The sequence below is a fragment of the Dioscorea cayenensis genome, chromosome 7 (assembly GCF_009730915.1).
Source record: "Dioscorea cayenensis subsp. rotundata cultivar TDr96_F1 chromosome 7, TDr96_F1_v2_PseudoChromosome.rev07_lg8_w22 25.fasta, whole genome shotgun sequence".
Taxonomy (NCBI): Eukaryota; Viridiplantae; Streptophyta; class Magnoliopsida; order Dioscoreales; family Dioscoreaceae; genus Dioscorea; species Dioscorea cayenensis.
The window spans coordinates 1,920,399-1,939,740 of NC_052477.1; the positions used below are offsets into that span (position 1 = coordinate 1,920,399).

General features: G+C 32.4%; 1 protein-coding gene across 1 annotated transcript; it reads left to right on the forward strand.

Annotated features, from left to right (window-relative positions):
• The first annotated feature begins 1,556 nt into the window (after positions 1-1,556).
• On the forward strand, positions 1,557-18,178 carry LOC120264313 (beta-glucosidase 22-like). Its single transcript, XM_039272121.1, has 13 exons — positions 1,557-1,893; positions 1,999-2,062; positions 2,161-2,219; positions 2,329-2,404; positions 10,234-10,305; positions 10,392-10,479; positions 11,303-11,561; positions 12,190-12,305; positions 13,987-14,210; positions 15,840-15,868; positions 15,972-16,074; positions 16,178-16,268; positions 17,907-18,178. Exons 1-13 carry the CDS (start codon positions 1,702-1,704, stop codon positions 18,130-18,132), a joined length of 1,599 nt encoding a protein of 532 aa, XP_039128055.1. The 5' UTR covers positions 1,557-1,701; the 3' UTR covers positions 18,133-18,178.
• The last annotated feature ends 1,164 nt before the right edge of the window (positions 18,179-19,342 follow it).

The window sequence follows — 19,342 nt, forward strand, 5'->3', positions numbered from 1 at the left end:
GCAAAGTAAAAAAAAAAATAAACCTTAAAGTTCAACTATGCCCAAATATTTACAAATTAGCCCTCCATTAACGGAGGACAGCATTCAAAATACAAAGAAGAGAGGAAAACATAAGATCCATGAAAATCCTCCTTTCAATCCCTAGGATGAAGAGTCGCCGAAGAAGCTTCCACGCATTCCGTCAAAATGAACTTGATGTCTGACTCATGAGAAAAGTCTATACTTTCAACATATAAAGTGTCTTTCTTATTCATCATTTATTCTTACGGTGAAAGTATAGATTTTTCTCATGTAATAATGAAGGAAAGGCTTCTCATACAATGATGAAAAAAAAAACTTATATAATAATTTATGCATATGCATGAAGTCTAATATTAATAAAAAAGTTCTCAAATGATGATGTAAAGTCATGATTTTACCATCTAAATATCAAGTCAAGACTTTTAAGACTTTTAAACATGGAAGAGTCAAGATTTAAATATCTCAAATAAAACTATAACTTTAAAGTTTAAAAACACAAAAAAGTGATTGGCTTAGATAGTTTGACAAGTCAAGGACTTACAAATTTTATCATCACGAAGCGTCAAATTCATGTCAAAGTTTTCAAATATCGAATTTAAAGAGATCAAATTCATAATTCATAACCATCAAAAGACCACACTTTGAGGCTCAAGTAATGTTTCAATATATAAACCTAAAAATTTGGTGCAAAAACTTGAGATTTCTATAATTAAGTCAAGGAGTAATTAACATAAAAAACCTGCCATCAATTTAAATAATGAGCCCTTATTAAATAATCACTTGAATATATAAATAGCTAAAAAATGATTGTGATGTATTATTTTTTGAGTCATCCAACTGAAGGACAGCATATGTACCGGACATTTCAACTAAAGCCATACAACTGAAGGACCGCATATGGATTGGACATTTCAACTAAAGCATCTTGTCCCTATCACTTTATTAGATAAAGAGATAAATATATGGTTTGAAAGTTGCAATATTGGTGTCATTTCATTTTATGTCAAAAATGTTAAAATAAACAATTTCATAAAAAAAAAAACACCATAATAAAAGGATCACGGGTTGTGTACCACCATCTTTTAAAGATATAAAAATATTTTTTTATTAAATAAAATTATTACATGTTTTCTAAAAAATATTAATTCTTATAAACACAAGATCATTAACTTTTTTTTTTTTTCAATTGATCTACCATAAAATTACATATACGATTTCTTTCCCATGTGTTGCGCATTAGCTATTTTTTTTTAAAATATTTTTAATCAACCCAATTATAATTTTCTTTCCTTTCAAGTTTTACAAAGGAATAAACCCAGTTTCCACAACCAAACCTTCATAAACTCTCTGGAAAAAATATAGTGATTTTAGTAAATAAATAATTTTATATTGCTTATTTTTAAAAATATTAATTTTGATAAACATTTATTTTTTTACTAAATTTGGACAAGTTATATGACAAACATGCATAAATTTGGAGCTGTTGTCTCAAAACTCTTGTGCTTTAATCCTCTATGAGTTGAGGTTTGAACTTATCTATTTAACAAAACACAAACACTCTCTACATAAAGGATCTAGATCTAATAGACCAAAAGAACGTTGGTTTTAATAAACATATATTTACTATTATTTGAAAAAAAAGTAGTTTTTTTCAAATATCAAAAGTTTTATAAGGAGGGTATGGAAGCCTGCATTGGAGATCAAAAATCAGAGATGCAGGGAACCAGACCACTAATGGCTTCAATACTACTTTTACTTAGTCTCATATACTTGAATTTGAAGGGGTGCTCTTCCCAAAGTTCTCCTCCCAACTTCACCAGGAATGACTTCCCTTCAGACTTTGTCTTTGGAGCAGGAACTTCAGCTTATCAGGTCTTCTTCTTCTTTATTTATTAATTAATTTATTTTGGTAGATTGATTCAGGGATGAGATTGATGGATCTAAAAAAAATGGTTGTTTGAGAGTATGTATGTATAGGTTGAAGGAGCAGCGGCTGAAGATGGAAGGAGTCCATGCATTTGGGACACTCATGCTCATGCAGGTCATTCTTATTAAATTTCATCTTCTAGTTTTAATTTGTCTGTTTTTCCTTCAATACAAACCAGCCTTAGAGTTTTTAGAAATTTAAAAATGTTTCAGGGAAGATGCCAGACAAGAGCACAGGAGATATTGCTTCAGATCAATACCATAAATATAAGGTTCCAAAAATAACATCATCACTTGACGATCTCACATCTATTTATATTTAAGTTTTTTTCTTGCAGTTTTATTATATATATATATATATACATATATTTGTTATTGTAGGAAGATGTGAAGCTCATGAGTGATACTGGATTGGAAGCATATAAGTTCTCCATCTCTTGGTCAAGACTTATCCCAAGTATGATGAATTAAAAATTTTCGCAATATCTTTTTTTATCTATTTTTCTGAAATATTTGTAATTTTTCATATTTATAAAATGTAAGAAAATGTGAGAGAAGAAGATATCATTCATTCATTAGGGCGACAACTTAATAAATAGATACAAGAGTATATAAGATAGGGGTGGCAATTTTTGACACAACACATTTATACGACACGGTCTTAGGAGGGTTTGGGTTTGGGTTAAATGGGTTAAGTGTCATAAAAATGTTTACACGTATATGGCACAGTTAACCCGTTTAATATGAATAGGTAAATTTGTCGCGTGTCATAAATGGGTCGGGTTAATCGTGTCATAAAAGGGTCAACCCGTTTATGACCCATGAAAATAATTCAATTAATTTATTATTTTTATTTTAAATTCTAAGCAAATCAAAACCCAAGTCTTAATAATTTAGTATTAGTAAATAATTAATAAATTTGTACACATTAAATATTAAATAAATTTATCAGTAATTATGCATTTTATTGGTGAATATAACATTTTAATAGTATTGATTTTAAATATTTTTAAAAATGTTTTACAAGAGCCTATGTAAGAATTAATAAATTTTTATGCTTTGATTCAAGCCGTTGGTGATTCAACTATGTAACTAGTTTGGATTTTTATAAAAATGTTTTGATTAAATATTTTACAAGAGCCTATGTAACTGGTTTGGATTTTTAAAAAATGTTTTGATTAAATATTCGTGTTGTGTGTCGTGTCGTGTGGCGTGTTATACGTGTCGTGTGGCGTTTTAAACAGATAAACAGGTCGCATTGTCATATTTAAGACTTAAACGTGTTAAACATGTCATGTCGTGTCAACACAAGTTTTAGACGTGTCGTGTTCGTGTTCTAAAAAATTACCCATTTAATAATTGTGTCGTGTTCGTGTCAGGGTTAAACGTGTCAGATTCACAGGTCAACCCGACACGAACACAACCCGCTAACCCATTTTGCCACCCCTAATGTAAGAGTATGTATGCACAGAGAGATACAAGGTATATACATACATTATATATAAAGGTATATTACTCAAACATGCCCCCTTAAACTCACAGTATGTAAGAGTTTGTATGAACAGAGAGTTTGTCAACTACGAATTGAAATCGAGCGACAGTATGTGTCTTAGTTAAAAAATCAGCAAGCTACAACATACAGAAGAAGAATACTTCCAGCAAGATAATGATGACGAGCAAAGTGAAGAGAGACCTCAAGATGATTCGTGCGCTCATGAAACACATGATTGGCAACAATTTTTATAGCACTCTGGTTATCACAATAAATAGGAGTGGAGGCAGATGTGGAGACACCAAAGTCCATAAAAATCTGACGCAACCAAAGAACTTCATTAGTAGTGGAGGACATAGCACCATACTCAGTCTTAGTAGTGGAAAGAGCAACAGTGGATTGTTTCTTGCTTTTGCAAGAGATAAATGAATCTTCAAGGAAAATGTAGAAACCGGTAGTAGATCTCTGATTAGTAGCATCATTGCACAATCATTATCATAGTATATGCGCAACTCAAGCCAGGACGTGACAAAAAAAAATAGAGATCGAGTGATACTGCCGCGGAGGTAATGAAGAACCAGTAGAAGTGCAGCATAATGACTAGATTGGGGAGCATTGGCAAACTGGCTAAAAACATGAACAACATACGCAATATCGGGTTGAGTGATGGTCAAATAAACAAGAGCACCCACAAGTGTTCGATAGCAGGTAGGATCAGTCAACAGCTCACCATTAGAAGAGGAAAAACGCTGATGCAACTCGATAGGAGTGGAGACAATATGGAGATCAGTGATGCTAGCTCATTGAAAAATATCAAAAATGTACTTCTGTTGAGGCACTAAGTAACCTCGATGAGAATATGCAACCTCAAGACTCAGAAAGTAATGAAGAGGTCCAAGATCTTTCATCTGAAACTCGGTGTGTAACCTCTGTTTTAGAGAAAGAATAGTATTAGCATTATCACCAAAAATGACTATATCGTCAACATAAAGAAGAATAGTGAGGCCTTGAGAGGTCTGCCAAGTGAAGAGGGCATAATCATGAGAATTCTCAGTGAAACCAAAAGAAAGAATTAGCATATAATTAGGTGCGAGGAGCTTATTTGAGTCCATAAACAGCCCAACGAAGATGACATACATGCTGAGGAGGATAAGAGAAACATGGAGGAGGAGTTATATAAATATTCTTGGTAAGATCACCATGTAAGAAAGCATTGTCATATCTAATTGATGAAGTGGCTAGTGACGAGTGGCTGCAATAGCGAAAAGAAGACGAACAATTATAAATTTGGCCATAGGAGCAAATGTCTCCTCATAGTCAATGCCATACTCCTGAGTGAAACCACGAGCAACAAGCACCTTGTGGCGCTAAATGCTACCATTTGCTTGGGGCTTAACTCGATAGATTTATTGATAGCTGATAGGAGTAACACCAGAAAGAAGTGGAACAAGCTCCCTTCCCTTGTATGCATAAACTGAAGGACATTGAGTTCTTTTGTCAGTCTGCTGCCAATAGGGATGACTCACAGCCTCATAATAAGATTGCGGCTCGAAATGGGAGGGAACAGTAACAAGGAATTCATAGAACTCTTGGAGTAGGTAGAGGAAAGAGAAAGTGCATACCGGGCCAGAAGAACTCAAATGCAGTTTGGGTAATAATGGGAGGCATTGAGAGCATTTTTAGAAGAGGGTGAGCCGACAGGGAGAAGAGGGGAATCATTAGAATCATTAATGCACCTAGAGGATGGAGGAATAGAAGAAGTGCCAGTGGAGACTGTAGGAGGAGGCAGAAATTTGGCAATGATGGTGGAACCTTGAATAACTACTGAATAGAGAAAAAAGGTTGCACTAGAGTAAGACTGAAGAAAAGAAAGATTTGGAGAAGATGAAGAAAAATAAGGTGTGTCTTCAAGAAAGATTACATGACTGGAATACGAAGATGGTGAGATAGAGAGGATCATAGTTGTGGTAGCCCTTGTGTTTAGAGTTATAGTCTAGAAAAATGCACATGGCGTACTGAGGAAAGAGTTTAGTTCATTTAACAGCAGGCAAAAAGACAAAACAAGTACAACCAAAAGTATGAAGATGACTATAAGAGGGAGATTGAGAGTAAAGACGCTCATATGGAGTGAGACTAGAAAGAGTGAGGGAAGGAGTCCTTTTGATAAGATAGATGGAGGTAAGAATAGACTTAACCAAAATGTTTGAGAGGTAGTAGAAGTAAAGGGAAGGACATGAGTAGTTTCTAAGATGCGATGATGCTTGCGCTCAGCAACACCATTTTGAGCAGATGCATGAGGACATGGTTCCTGAGCTAGATTGCCCTAAGTAAGGAGTAAGTATAATGAGAGATACTAACATGCCTTGTCAGAGTGAAAGATCTTAATGTATTCACCAAATTGAGTATATACCATTTGTGTAAATTAAGAATAAATGGCAAAGACCTCAGATTAAGAACGCAACAAGTAAAGATAGGTATAACGGGAGAAATCATCAATAAAGTTGATGTAGTAGGTGAAACTACCAAGAGATGAGAGTGGGGTTGGGCCCCAAACATTAGAGTGAAAAAGGCCAAAAAAAGATTTTGAAAAAGATTCACGTGGTGAGACGGGAAAAGCTATATTCTTAGCTAGTTGACAACACATACATGAATGTAAAGAAGTAGTAGAAACAGAACTATGACTACCTAAAGTAGTTAAGAATTTCGGGTGAGCACTAGACAGGTGACCGAGACGATTATGCCAATAATCGAGAGAACACAAAGATGCAATAATTGTAGAAGGTTAAGAAGCGGGAAGATGAAGACGGTCTAAGTGATAAAGTCCGCTAATTCTACACTTTGTCCCAATCCTCTGGCCTATAAGATGATTCTCCACAAAACAAGTAGAAGAAGAAAAGGTGACTTTGAGACCATGATCAGTGAGCTGGCTAACTGAGATAAGATTTATACCATCATTCATATTATGGGTGGCACCATAGTTTAAAATCCAAGAGGAGAAAGACATACTAAAGATAACAAACATAACAAAGGAAGAAATACCAGAAATAATAGACATAGCCGAGGAAGTACTAGACTGTATAGGTAAGTTGTATGGCATAGATCTGCTCGGTAAGTTGAGAAACTTGAGAGAGTAGATCAATAGAAAATTAGGAGCTAAGATTGAAGTAGCATGCGAGTGATAGAGACGCAAGTGTATGTGCCGATCGTGTAATAAAGTGTGCATAAGTGCACAGTATCGGTCCACAGGGAAGAAAGTGAGTATTAGTAATAACTCTATGTCCAAAAAATAGCCTGAATAATAGAGTGTTTTATGTGCGAACAAAAGCAAATAAAAACAAAAAAAATGTGGGGGAATAGAAGGAGAGAAATCATGGAAGAAATTAATGTTCATGCATAGCATCCCTCTAGCGTTACGAAGTACAAAATAATGGTTGTCTAAACATGCAATCCTTTTTGACCCATAAAGTTTTTATAAATATACAAAACCCTGATTTCTCAAGCAAAGTGTAACTAAATAGGTTTAGAGTTAATACAGACATCCACAGAATTGTAGTAACACTCTATGAAGCTTTATTGTAGACTAATGATAATCTCTTAAGTAGATAATTTTCCCATGAAGAGAAATTATCCCTTATACGAATACAGAGTAGAAATGCGATTTCTTCTAGAATCTGCTCCACATGATTGAAAAGAGCTACAAAATTATCATCAATCCACTCAGAAGGATTGTGGAAGACAAAATCTCCTAGATACCCTAACCAAAGGTGTACCCACTATCCTCTCGAATTATGGTAAGTTTATGCTAGGTGGGAATTTTTCTCATTACGTAGTAATACAAGGTATGATAGCTAGGGTTTTCACCTCGTTAGCAATAAACCATTCTATTACATAATTAGACTCAAATAGATATGATTACAAATAAGAAATTAATTAAAGCATTAAAGATCCAACAAATAAAGTCAAGAAAATAAACCCTAGAGTTCAATTATGCCAAAACATCTACAAATTAGCCTTCCATTAATGGAGGGCAAGCATTCAAGATACAAAGAATAGAGAAAAACATGAGATTTATGAAAACCCCTTTTTCAATCCTTAGGATGAAGAATCACTAAAGAAGCTTCCACTCAAGCCGTCAAGATAAGCTCGACGGCTATGATCTTCAATTCCTTTGAATGTAGGACCAAATTTCTCTCCAAATTACCCTTAAAGTATTGGAGATTTGGTTGTTTTCTTCCTCAACCTCGTCTTCATGAGTCACCCCAAACGAATAGAGAGATAGAATAGAGAATGCCCTAGAAATCCTTATAAATTCTATTTATACCCGACTGCTTACGGGCTATTTATGACAGTAAGGAGTAGGCTGCAAAGAGCTGGAGAAGATTGTCTCAAGGCTTATGAGATGACTTACGGTCGTAAGCCCCATCCGTAAGGTATTCTGGTTGTACGTGTTGCGGTTCAGCTTACGGCCTTAAGCGATGGATTGTAAACTTCACTATTATACTTCTTGCGACCGGCCTTAGGGGCCGTTTGGTTCGTGGTAATGACATATTACCACGTAACGAGATTACCATGGTAATATGAGTGAGAATATTGCGGTAATTTAATATAACCATGTTTGGTTGGGAACTTTTATTACTTTGGTTTTCATGGTAATCAATTTGTTAAAATATAAAAAGTTATAAGATTACCACGGTAATCCAAGATAGACGCCAAATTTGGTGGTAATAGGATTGCTACTTTCTTGGTAATATTTATAAGTTGGTAATGTGATATGACCATACAGATTACCACTGATACAATGCCAAACGTGGTAATATTTTCAGATTATCACGTAACACGTGGTAATCCTTCTACATTACCGTGAACCAAACGGCCCCTTACGGGTATATGCTGTGGTCATAAGCTCCTTGAATGTTCCTTATCGGCATCTTTACTGGCATAACCCTTGTCCTTAGGGTCCTCTGACTTGGCTTTAAATCCCTCTTACTGCATAAGCATGCCTAAAAAGTTTTCTAAAATTGATTTACGACTGTAAGGACGATCGTAAGCTGCTCGTAAGCCACCTAGTTTGCATTTTTCTTAATATAATAATGCCAAGAGAGCTCGAAGCTCATTGTTTTGATCTAAAATGCTTAGTTTGGCTATCTCTACGTGCTGCCTTAGGCCTGTTAATGCACAACACACTATATTTAATTAACATCAAATTCCACGATATAGTTCTAATACATGCCAATTGAGTGTACAAATTGATATGAAATACATGAACATTGTATACTCATCAAGAAGGATGGAGAGATAACAGAAGAAGACGACAAAGGGCGAAACTGTTGCTCTTGTCGTCGCTGAAGCTTAGGACACTGACGCTTCATATGCCTAAAACATTTACGGTAACGACATATGACAGAAGATTCTGGAGAAGATGAAGAGGAGGCCATGGATTTTTAATTATAGCAGCATTACTTTGGCAGTACTATAGATGATGGGGGACAATGTAATTGTAAGCATCACTGTAGATGTCAGTGTAGTACAATGTTAAATGATGTGGTGAATTGTACAGATCTGGTCGAATGAAGGGAAAAAAAGAAATGAAAAATATTATGGTGCTATATATAGCACTTGTGATGAGACCGGTGAGGGAGAGAGTTTTGCTACACTTGGACGAGCAAGCAGTGTTGCACTTGGGATGAGACTGATGATGGAAGATAGTGTGATACAGAATAAGTGATGAGATTAAATCCGGCGAGGAGTCTGCTGGGAGGGGTGGCTATTAGGCCTGTAAACGAGCCGAGCAGAGCCAAGTATCACTAGGCTCGAGCTTGGCTCGAATACATTATTCGAAGGCTCGAGCTCGGCTTGAGCTCGTTCGAGCCATTTTTTTGTGCTCGAGCTTGGCTCTCTAAAAATCTCAAGTAGCTCGAGCTTGGCTCTTTTAAGCTCGAGTTAGTATAATATATGTACAATGTAAGCAATTTAATATAGTTATATAATTATATAATTTTGTAATTAATATATAAATAATTTAATATTATATATATAAGCTCTTTTAGGCTCGCAAGCCTTACGAGCTGAGTATGTTTGGGCTCGAGCTCGGCTCAATAATGTAAACAAGAAGCTCGAGCTTAGCTCGGCTCATGAAAAATTGAATCGAATTCGAGCATTGATCGAGCCGATCTCGAGTAGCTCACGAGTAGCTTGGCTCATTTACACCCCTAGTGGCTACGAGCGTGTCCGCTAGGAGAAGAGGCAGCCAGGAAAGGAGAAGGCTACAATGGCCTAGTGAGGTAGTTATGGGGCAAAGCGGGAGCTTCAAATTCAACAAAGAGATGACTACGCTGGTGAAGGAGGGAATGTTCTGGCAAAGAAGGGACAACTTGGGCGAAAGAGGAATGAATTTGGCAAAATCAAATAAAAGACAACAAAGGTCTGAAAGATCTAGTAAAGTGAAGATGATCCGGCAAAGAAAATACAAATCCAGCAAAATAGTGAGATATTTGGCGAAGTAAAGATAAATCTGGCGAGGTGGAGAGGTGACCAAAGTTTATCAAAAAAATCGCTGGAAAAACCTTCTCTGATACCATGTAAGGAAATGTGAGAGAAGAAGCTATCATTCATTAGGGCAACAACCCAATAAATAGATACAAGAGTATGTAAGAGTATATATGAATAGGGAGATACAAGGTATATATACATATACGTTATACATAAAGGTATATTAGTTTAACACAAAACATTTCTCTTCAATATTTTACTTTTTTTTTATAATTACTCTATTGATTTTTTCTATGATTTCATAGATGGTAGAGGTGAGGTTAATCCGAAAGGACTGGACTACTATAATAATCTCATCAACGCACTGATTGAAAAAGGTAAATTTATTTCAATTGCAAATACCTAAGCTTAGCATTTTTTTATTATTTTTTTAATTTGAGTGTTGGTTTTTTTTATTAAATAGGAATTCAGCCGCATGTTATGCTTTATCATCAGGACCTTCCTCAAGCACTTGAAGATGAATACAATGGCTGGTTGAGTCCTAGAATAGTGTAACTCCTTAAAAGTCTTGCTTCCTATTAATTACTTTCTTTTTGAAATTAAACATTTAACTTGTTAGCAAACAAATTAGTATTATTTTGTTTTATAAATAAAATTTTGACATGAAAATTCTTAGGTGTAAGTATACCATTGGGCACTTATTTTATTTATTTTATACTCTATTTGTTTCAATATAAGAATTAAATTGAGTTTTTTTTTATGAAGACCAAAACCTATATATATATATATATATATTTATAATTAAGGGATGTTAATGAAGTTTTCACATAGTTCCAAGGATAAAATTGAACTAAAGAGGGATATGGAATAATTTATGGATCAAAAATTTATTATTTGCCCTTTATCTTTCTTTTTGTATTTTTTTTTTCTATAAAAATTGGGTAGTTTAGTTTTTTATAAGTTGACTCCCAACCATAAAGATAAAAATATTATACAAAATAAAAATGATTTGTAGAAGTAAATAAATGAATATGATATATTTTTTTACATGAATATATATAGCTAAGAACCTAAAAGAAATTAATGGGTGTTGGCCTAAGTAGTTAAGGTTGGGTTCACTTAATAAAGTGGTTTTAAGATCAAATCTGTATATGTAAAGCACATTTGTTGAAAGAGGTTTATTCTCTTAAACAGTTCTTAATATCTTGTTCATAATTAGTTTAGATCTCTAGCGGTTAGGAAATCTGTGGATTAAAGAACTAAAAGAAAATATAAAAAATTAAAAGAAGTTCATGTACATAATATTTTCAAAAATAAAAATAAAAACACGCTACTTTTCTTCTTGTTTGATCCATCAGTTTCTTTGTTTGTCAGGAATGATTTCACTGCATATGCAGATGTGTGCTTCACAGAATTTGGAGATAGAGTGTCTCATTGGACAACCATGGCTGAAGTAAACATCATGGCAATAGCATCTTTTGATAGTGGATTGTTTCCACCACAAAGATGTTCATATCCATTTGGAGTCACCAACTGCACTGCAGGAAATTCAAGCACAGAGCCATACATTGCCGTTCACAATGCATTGCTTGCTCATGCTTCAATTTTTCATTTATACAAAACAAAATACCAGGTATACATGCATATATTTCAATCCATTTTTTTTTTAAAAGGGCTCCCAGTGCCGCCCTACTGAAAGAGTTTTTAAAGGGATTGGAGGGGTGGAGATAGGGTTCATTTCACTCGTGGCTACAAATGTTTGTAATTTATATTGCTGTGGCCAAAAAACTTTTTTTTATAACACAAAAGCCGTTTAACTTTTCTCCGGTTGCATGTGTGGCAATAATGACATGTTTTAAGGTAGTTTCCGGTAAGTTTGCTGATGTGGCGCTGATATAGCATTGACATCACCAGAAACAGTCTTAAAACATGCCATTATGGTCATATGTTCAACAAGAGAAAAGTTTTGTGGCTACAACATTATAAAATGTAAACATTTGTGGCAATGAGTGAAATGAATCCACTGGAGACTCAATACAAGTAGACCAAGAGATCGTTGATAGTTATATTTCTTTATTTTTATGCATGCTCCGTCCTCTCTTAATAAAATAATTTCTATTTATGCATTGTGAGAGAGTTGATCCTTGGATCTCAGGAAAGTCAATTTAGTAAAGCAGTTGGCTATTACTGAGGTGGCGAATATAATTTTCTTATCCTCAATACAATATGAAAAATTAATGTTTGGAATATGTTGTTTACAGGCTTTTCAACATGGTTGGATAGGCTTGAATATCTACACAGCGTGGTATACTCCATACTCCGACACCAAAGCTGATATTCAAGCAACAAAAAGAGTAAGAGACTTCAGGTTGGGATGGTGAGTGTGTATATCCTCTCTTTATTATTATTATTATTATTATTATTATTATTAACACATAAAGATAAGTTATGCGTCAAAAATAGTCACATATGTGAAACGTAATCACAAACTCAATAACATATGCGCCATCATCTTGTGTAGGCTGAGGTTTGAATTCATCTCATTAGTGAGACCAACACCTTACATAGAGACTTTGATCCTAATGACCAAATTGTCATTGTCTATATACATCCCATTTATATTATGAAAAACATAATACATTAGTGTCATTTGATATTTAGTACTTTTATTTATATTATACTAAATCAATTAGTTAATTCCATGTTAATTTCCCAACAAATAAAAACAAAAAAGTAGCGGAGAAAGAGAAAAGAAACCTCCCAAATTATAGAAACTTCCTTTGTTACCCAACTTACATAAATTTAATAACAGTCACCGCTATTTAATACCTAATAATTACAAGTTCACATAGATGAAATTACTTGGAAAATGAAAAGTCGACATGGTATCACGGAGCATCTCATGGACAGAATCTAATTTCATCTAGCTGTTATGTGTGGATAATTGTTGTAGGATAAAAATAATTTCAATATAAAGACTTGTCTCTATTTAATACCTAGTAATTATAATTCCTATATGATAAGAACACTAGGAAATGACATTTGCCATAGCATCAACTGGTTACCATTTATTTTATTTAGGTGCCAATATTGATACCAATTATACATATTATTTTGACTTGATTCAACTCATTAGCTTAAGCTAAAAGGGTAAGAACCTACTTCTAAATGCTCATATTTAAATTTACTAAATTAATTAATATAGGACTATTAATTACTTCAATAGTAAGAAGTGGTAATTACTATGCTGCACATTGATAATTATGGTATGAAAGCCTTATCCTCCTTGAATATATATATGGTATATATATGTTTTTCTGGGTACGAACTTAGCTTTTAAAATTCTAGGGACATTTGATCTAACGGCTACTACTTGTAGGTATGGTGTGCAAATTTTATTGTTAATTACTGTGCTTCTACATTGTTAGATGCTGCTAAACACTATAATATATGGGTTTAAGTCATTTGCATATGTACACAAATGATTGTTCACTAGGGATATTTATTTACATGCCATTGGATTAGTCATCATGTACATACACAGATAACTGACTGCTTATTAGGGATGTTTATTTACAGTTGTTGGATTAGTCTGCATGCATATATACACAGATGAATATTCACTATAGATGTTAATTTATTTATTGCCATTGGATGATGATCCAATGGCTATTGTTTATACAATACTGTATAAATTTATTGCACATGATTACTGTGTAACACTCTTTGGCATTGTTTGAAACTATTCATCTATATGGATCGTAGCTATTCGATAGTAATCCAACAGCTACCGTTGAAGTCTCTAGATTTGAAATTTAGGGACATCCCTTAACAACTGTTGAGTATTGTACATGAATATATAATGGCTATTAAATGCAAATCTAACTGTCTGTGGAGGACACATGCTTATATATATATATAAATATATATGATATGATATGTATAAAATTTGATGAGTTAGCATGACATTCCAGACACATGCTTATATATATATATATATATATAAATATATATGATATGATATGTATAAAATTTGATGAGTTAGCATGACATTCCAGGATTGTAGATCCATTGGTGTTTGGGGACTATCCAAAGACAATGAAGACAATAGTGGGATCAAGACTCCCAGTTTTTACCAAATCTCAGTCAGAGTATTTGAAAGGCTCATTTAATTTTATTGGTTTGAATTACTATAGTTCTGCCTTTGTTGCTGATAATTCTGTTGAGGCTCTTGCAATGCACATTAGAGACTGCAGTAGTGACATGCTTGCTACTCTCACAGGTTTCATCCACTTCTCTATTCTTTTTCTTTTCAATTTTTGCAAACATATGCTTTAATTTCAATCCTTTTATAAATAATCTTTAATTGTTTGAGATTGGTTTAAGTTATAAAAATTTGTTTATTGTTATTTTCATTACATTGAAAAGATGAAAATTGGCGGAGTTGCTTAACACAATTTAGCTCATAAAATTAAATAGAAAAAACTAAATTTGATTAGACTTACAACTTAAATTTTCTTATGATACTAAATGTTAGTGCAACCACACTATTTATTGGCATGATTTGACACCTAGACCAAGATGACGTGGCAACCATTGTGACAAGACATAGTTGATGACATGGCAAGGAGACTTGGTGTGCAAGGCAAAATATCTTGAAAATCTTCGTGGAGCTATTTTTAGTAAGTCTACAACATATGGCCAAATATCTTGAAGATCTTGGTGGTATTATTATTCTTGGTAACTTGTTCAACTTGAAGACAAGATCATCTCAAGACCATACTTAGAGAGATATGATTGAAGACTAAATATGGTGGAGCTTAATTGAAGAAATATCTATTCATGGTATGAATGAAGAAGATTTGATTTGAAGAATCCTTGATGAAGATTGATTGAAGTCTATTAAGGGCAAGATTTAAGGACTAAACTTGGATGAATTGAAGATCAAGTTTGGAGAATCTTTGAAGACCAAACTTGGAAGGTTGAAGACTAAGTTTAGCAAGTTTCATGGAAGACGCATTGACTCGGACTAAGGAACTGAGGAACTGAGGAGGTAGGCTAGTTGGCGGCAGTCGGGATCGGGAGATTTGGCTATATTGACTCGGACTAAGCATGACCGGGAGGTTGATGAGTCTTGAGGTCGTCCGCAACATAACCAAAACTTAGTTAAATCAATAGTCAGGGCCATGTTGCAATTCATGTTACAATAGGAGTTGCAACAGCTAATTTCAGAAGGTTTTTAAATTAGTAGCCGTGGAGATTCTAAAAGAGGAATGTGCTATATTTGGGACGTTGAGGTGTCTATATAAGCTATCTTGCTCGTAGATTGTGTGGGTTACTGGTGAAGGAGAATGGGTGTGCACATGAAAATCTAGAAAGGGTGGTGTTCTTTATTTGTGAGTGTTGAGTGACAAGTGTTTGTACTCATGTATTTTCACCTCTTTTAGTGGATTATTTATCTCTGGGCTTCGCCCCCCAGACGTAAGCGAGTGGACACCGAACTGGGTTACCAATCTTGTGTGTCTCCTTCTTGCTTGGTTTGTGTGAGTTTTCTTTGAGTGTTTTGAGTGTTCTCTAAACCACAAACTACATCACCGGAACTAACACTAAATAATAAAAAATATATAACCATTTTTAATACAATAATATTATATATTTTTAAATATATAATAAATATATTTATATACTTCAAACTATATAGTTATACTCAATTGAGCCAAACTTAGCTTGCGCTTGGTTTTCTAACTAAAAACCAAGAGCTTGATCCCAAAGTTCAAAATTTTGAGTCAAATTCGAGTTGCTCACAATTAGCTTGATGAATTAACAATCTTAAAGACTAAGCATTATATTGAATTTTATTTTTTATTTATATATTTATTATTACTATTATTTATTTATTTATTTTTGGCAGTGTCAAAGAATGAAACACCAAGTGGCAAGGTGAGATTGATGGATTTTGATTGTTTCATAGTACGAGTTTGTGCTATATATATATATATGTATGTATGTATTTAAAATTGACTTAAATTAAGCTTCAAACCAGTACATTCCATCATCAATTCCATATCATCCGGATGGGCTGAGAAAAATGCTGGAATATTTCAAGCAAAGATACAAAAACCCTCCCATTTATATCCAAGAAAATGGTAAGACACTGTCTCTTTTATTAATCCAAATGAAAATTAATTTTCTAACTTTGTTGGTAAATCTTATGATGAGGACTAAGCTTTTGTGAATTATCATTTTTAGGTTGTGGACTTGGCTTGGAAGACACAATGAATGACACTTACAGAATTCATTATTTGAATGGTCACATTCGAAGTACTTTGGAAGCTATCAGGTTTATATATATATATATATATATATATATATATATATATAAGAGGAAATTGCTTGCAAAAACCCTATAAAATGGGTAATTATTAATATATTCCTAAACAAATCATATATTTTTTTTTATACCCTTATAAAAAATTGTTCGTTGCTTATACGTAGGGCTGAGCAAAACCGGATACCAGATCCGGTTTTTAAAACCAGATTGGGTACCTGGTTTTTCGGATCGACAAAAACTCAACCAGTATCCGACCCGATTTAAACTGGATCGGATATCGGATATCCGATATCCGGATCCGAATTTAAGTTTTATTTATTCCATGGATTTATTTTATATAACGACATTGCATAAAAAACAAATATGAAAAACTCATAACTTAGCATTAAAACTCTTATATTATTCTTTACACAACAAAAGTCATAACAAAAATAATAAAGAGTTTTATCAAAGATTAGGCATTAAAAAAAATCAAATAAATTCTGAAACAGCAAGCGTCTCATCAACAATAATTGTTAGTTGCTAAAGAGAAGAGATTTGAATGGAGGCTAGAGAGATGAGACATGATAATGGTTATTGGTGAATGGAAGGCAAGGATTTAGAATTTTTTCATTTTACTTTTAACCCATGTAGAATTTAAATTATATATATATATGTGTGTGTGTGTATATATATATATATATTACTATATGAGTATATAAATCTTTAAGTTATTTGATTAGGCATTTGGATATTTCTTTATTTTTAGCCCTTATAAAATTTAAATTTATTAATGTATATTATATATATATGTGTGTGCGCATATATATATATATATATATATATATATATATATATATATATATATATATATATATATATATATATATAGCTTTTTAAAAAGGGTTGAGATGAGGGATTAGGATTTTTTTTTTGTCATTTTTACTTTTAGACCATATAAAATTTAAAATTATTATATATATATATATATATATAATATAATAAAAATTAAAAATTGGATCAAATTCGGATACCCAATTTTTAATTTCTCTCGACCTTGATCCGACCCGGTTTTCATATAAAAAATTCGGATCTGGTACCCGACCTTTTTTTTTTCTGGATCGGGTGCCGAAAAAATTAGGGTAAAAAAATCTGATTTTTTTGCTCACCCTTGCTTATACGTACGCGTGCTCTTATATAGTTGGAAATTCACTTAAAAATTTCATGAAATTATATAGTATTTTCTAGAATGATTAAAGGGTGAAGTTAAATGATGGAGTAGTCTTTTTCATAAAAAAAATTTATTTTAGTTTTTTTTATAAAAAATTTTATTTATTGTTTATTTAAGGAGTATATAAGCAAATATTATTTTTATATGGGTCTATAAAGTCTTTTTTTTTTCTCCGCAAGGGCATGAAAATGTCTTGAAAAATGCTACTAGAGTTTTTAATTTGATTTTATATAATATTGGGGCACACAATTATCATACAATTTATTAGTTAGTGAAGAATATCTTAAAATTTGATAATAGATTATTAATAACAATTGGTGAAAATAGCGGTAATAGAACATAAAAACATACACTTTTTTTCCTCATATAATTTTGTGACTCTTCTAAAGAATTATTATTGATATATAGAAAATAAAGCTAGTTTTGTTCTGCTGTAGGAATGGAGCAAATGTGAGAGGATACTTTATGTGGTCATTTATGGATGTTTTTGAGTTATTGGATGGATATCAATCAAGATTTGGACTCTATTTTGTGGATTTTGATGATAAAGAGCTCAAAAGAATTCCCAAATTATCAGCACATTGGTACTCAAATTTTCTCAACGGAATAAACATCAAGGAAATACAGGGAGTTCACAATGTTCTTGATTTTGATTCAAAGTGAATCAGCTCATCTTGAAGATTGATCCTTGTTCTCATGGTTTAGTTTTACTTAGGACAAAGACTCACTACAACAAAATTGATGATTAGTGACAATTTTAATTTGACATATTGGTTTTTTGTCACAAAATAAATACATAACGTGACGAAATCATTATTTAGTCACTCATTTCATTTTGTGTTTGATAATTTTACGTGACAATACTTTTGAATTGTCACATGATATCGTCATGAAAGGATTAGCTCTAAATGCACTCGTGACTTTTTAGTAGACGGTTTAAATATTAAGTGACAAATATAAGATCGACATTAATATAATATTTTTCGTGATAAATTTTAAAAATTTCTTGTTTTTTTAAACTAAATTTAAATAATGTTACTAATATTAACATACATTATCAATGACAATTTGAAAATATGTATCTTAATTTATTTTTGTGACACATAGGTTCGTCCACCAAAATATAAGTAATAATGACATTATAATATTGTCACAAATAAATATCGCATTATTTGATGATATTGGATAATGTCACTATTTGTTACCAAATTTAATGACATTAATCATCTCTCACTAATAATCCATAGTCAAATGTTAAATATTGAAAATATAAAATACTAAATGACATAAACATTCTTTTATGCTTTACAATTAATTTCGGAAAAAATATAACAAAGTTATTTGCATAAATTGACATAGATATGAGTAAGGACATATAATAAATTTTTAGGTGGGTCACGCAAAATGTTAATAAACCAAACAACAATTTTCTTTTGTAAATATTTTTATAAAATATAATTTTCACTATCATGCACACCAACTTGTCGAATGTAAAGCAAATAATAGACTTTTTCCAAATATTTTTCTAAAATCATATATTTTTACACAATATAAATAGCTTTTGCAAGTAAAAACTTGAGAAAGCAAAACAATATATATTTTGCAAAAGAATATAAATTTTTTCATGTTATATAAGCCAATTTAATACTCTAGGGGCAAGGATTATTGCAATATTTTTCCTAAAAATATAATTTTTAAACTATATTTATCAATTTATACATTGTTTATTTTCATTGTGAAGATAGGGTTGTAGCATCCCCATATTAGTTTTCTATTTCTTATTGATTTATTTTTAAAATTATTTATATTCAAATAACTCTCTTTATCTCTTTCTGAATTTTATTTTTAAAGATTTTTATTAGAGATATTTTAT

Bases quoted from the DNA above. Each gene is read 5' to 3' on its own strand.
- LOC120264313 (XM_039272121.1), top strand. From the start codon at position 1,702: ATGGAAGCCTGCATTGGAGATCAAAAATCAGAGATGCAGGGAACCAGA. The intron at 10,306-10,391 runs GTAAATTTATTT...TTTATTAAATAG, and splicing joins CAACGCACTGATTGAAAAAG to GAATTCAGCCGCATGTTATG. The intron at 16,269-17,906 runs GTTTATATATAT...GTTCTGCTGTAG, and splicing joins AGTACTTTGGAAGCTATCAG to GAATGGAGCAAATGTGAGAG.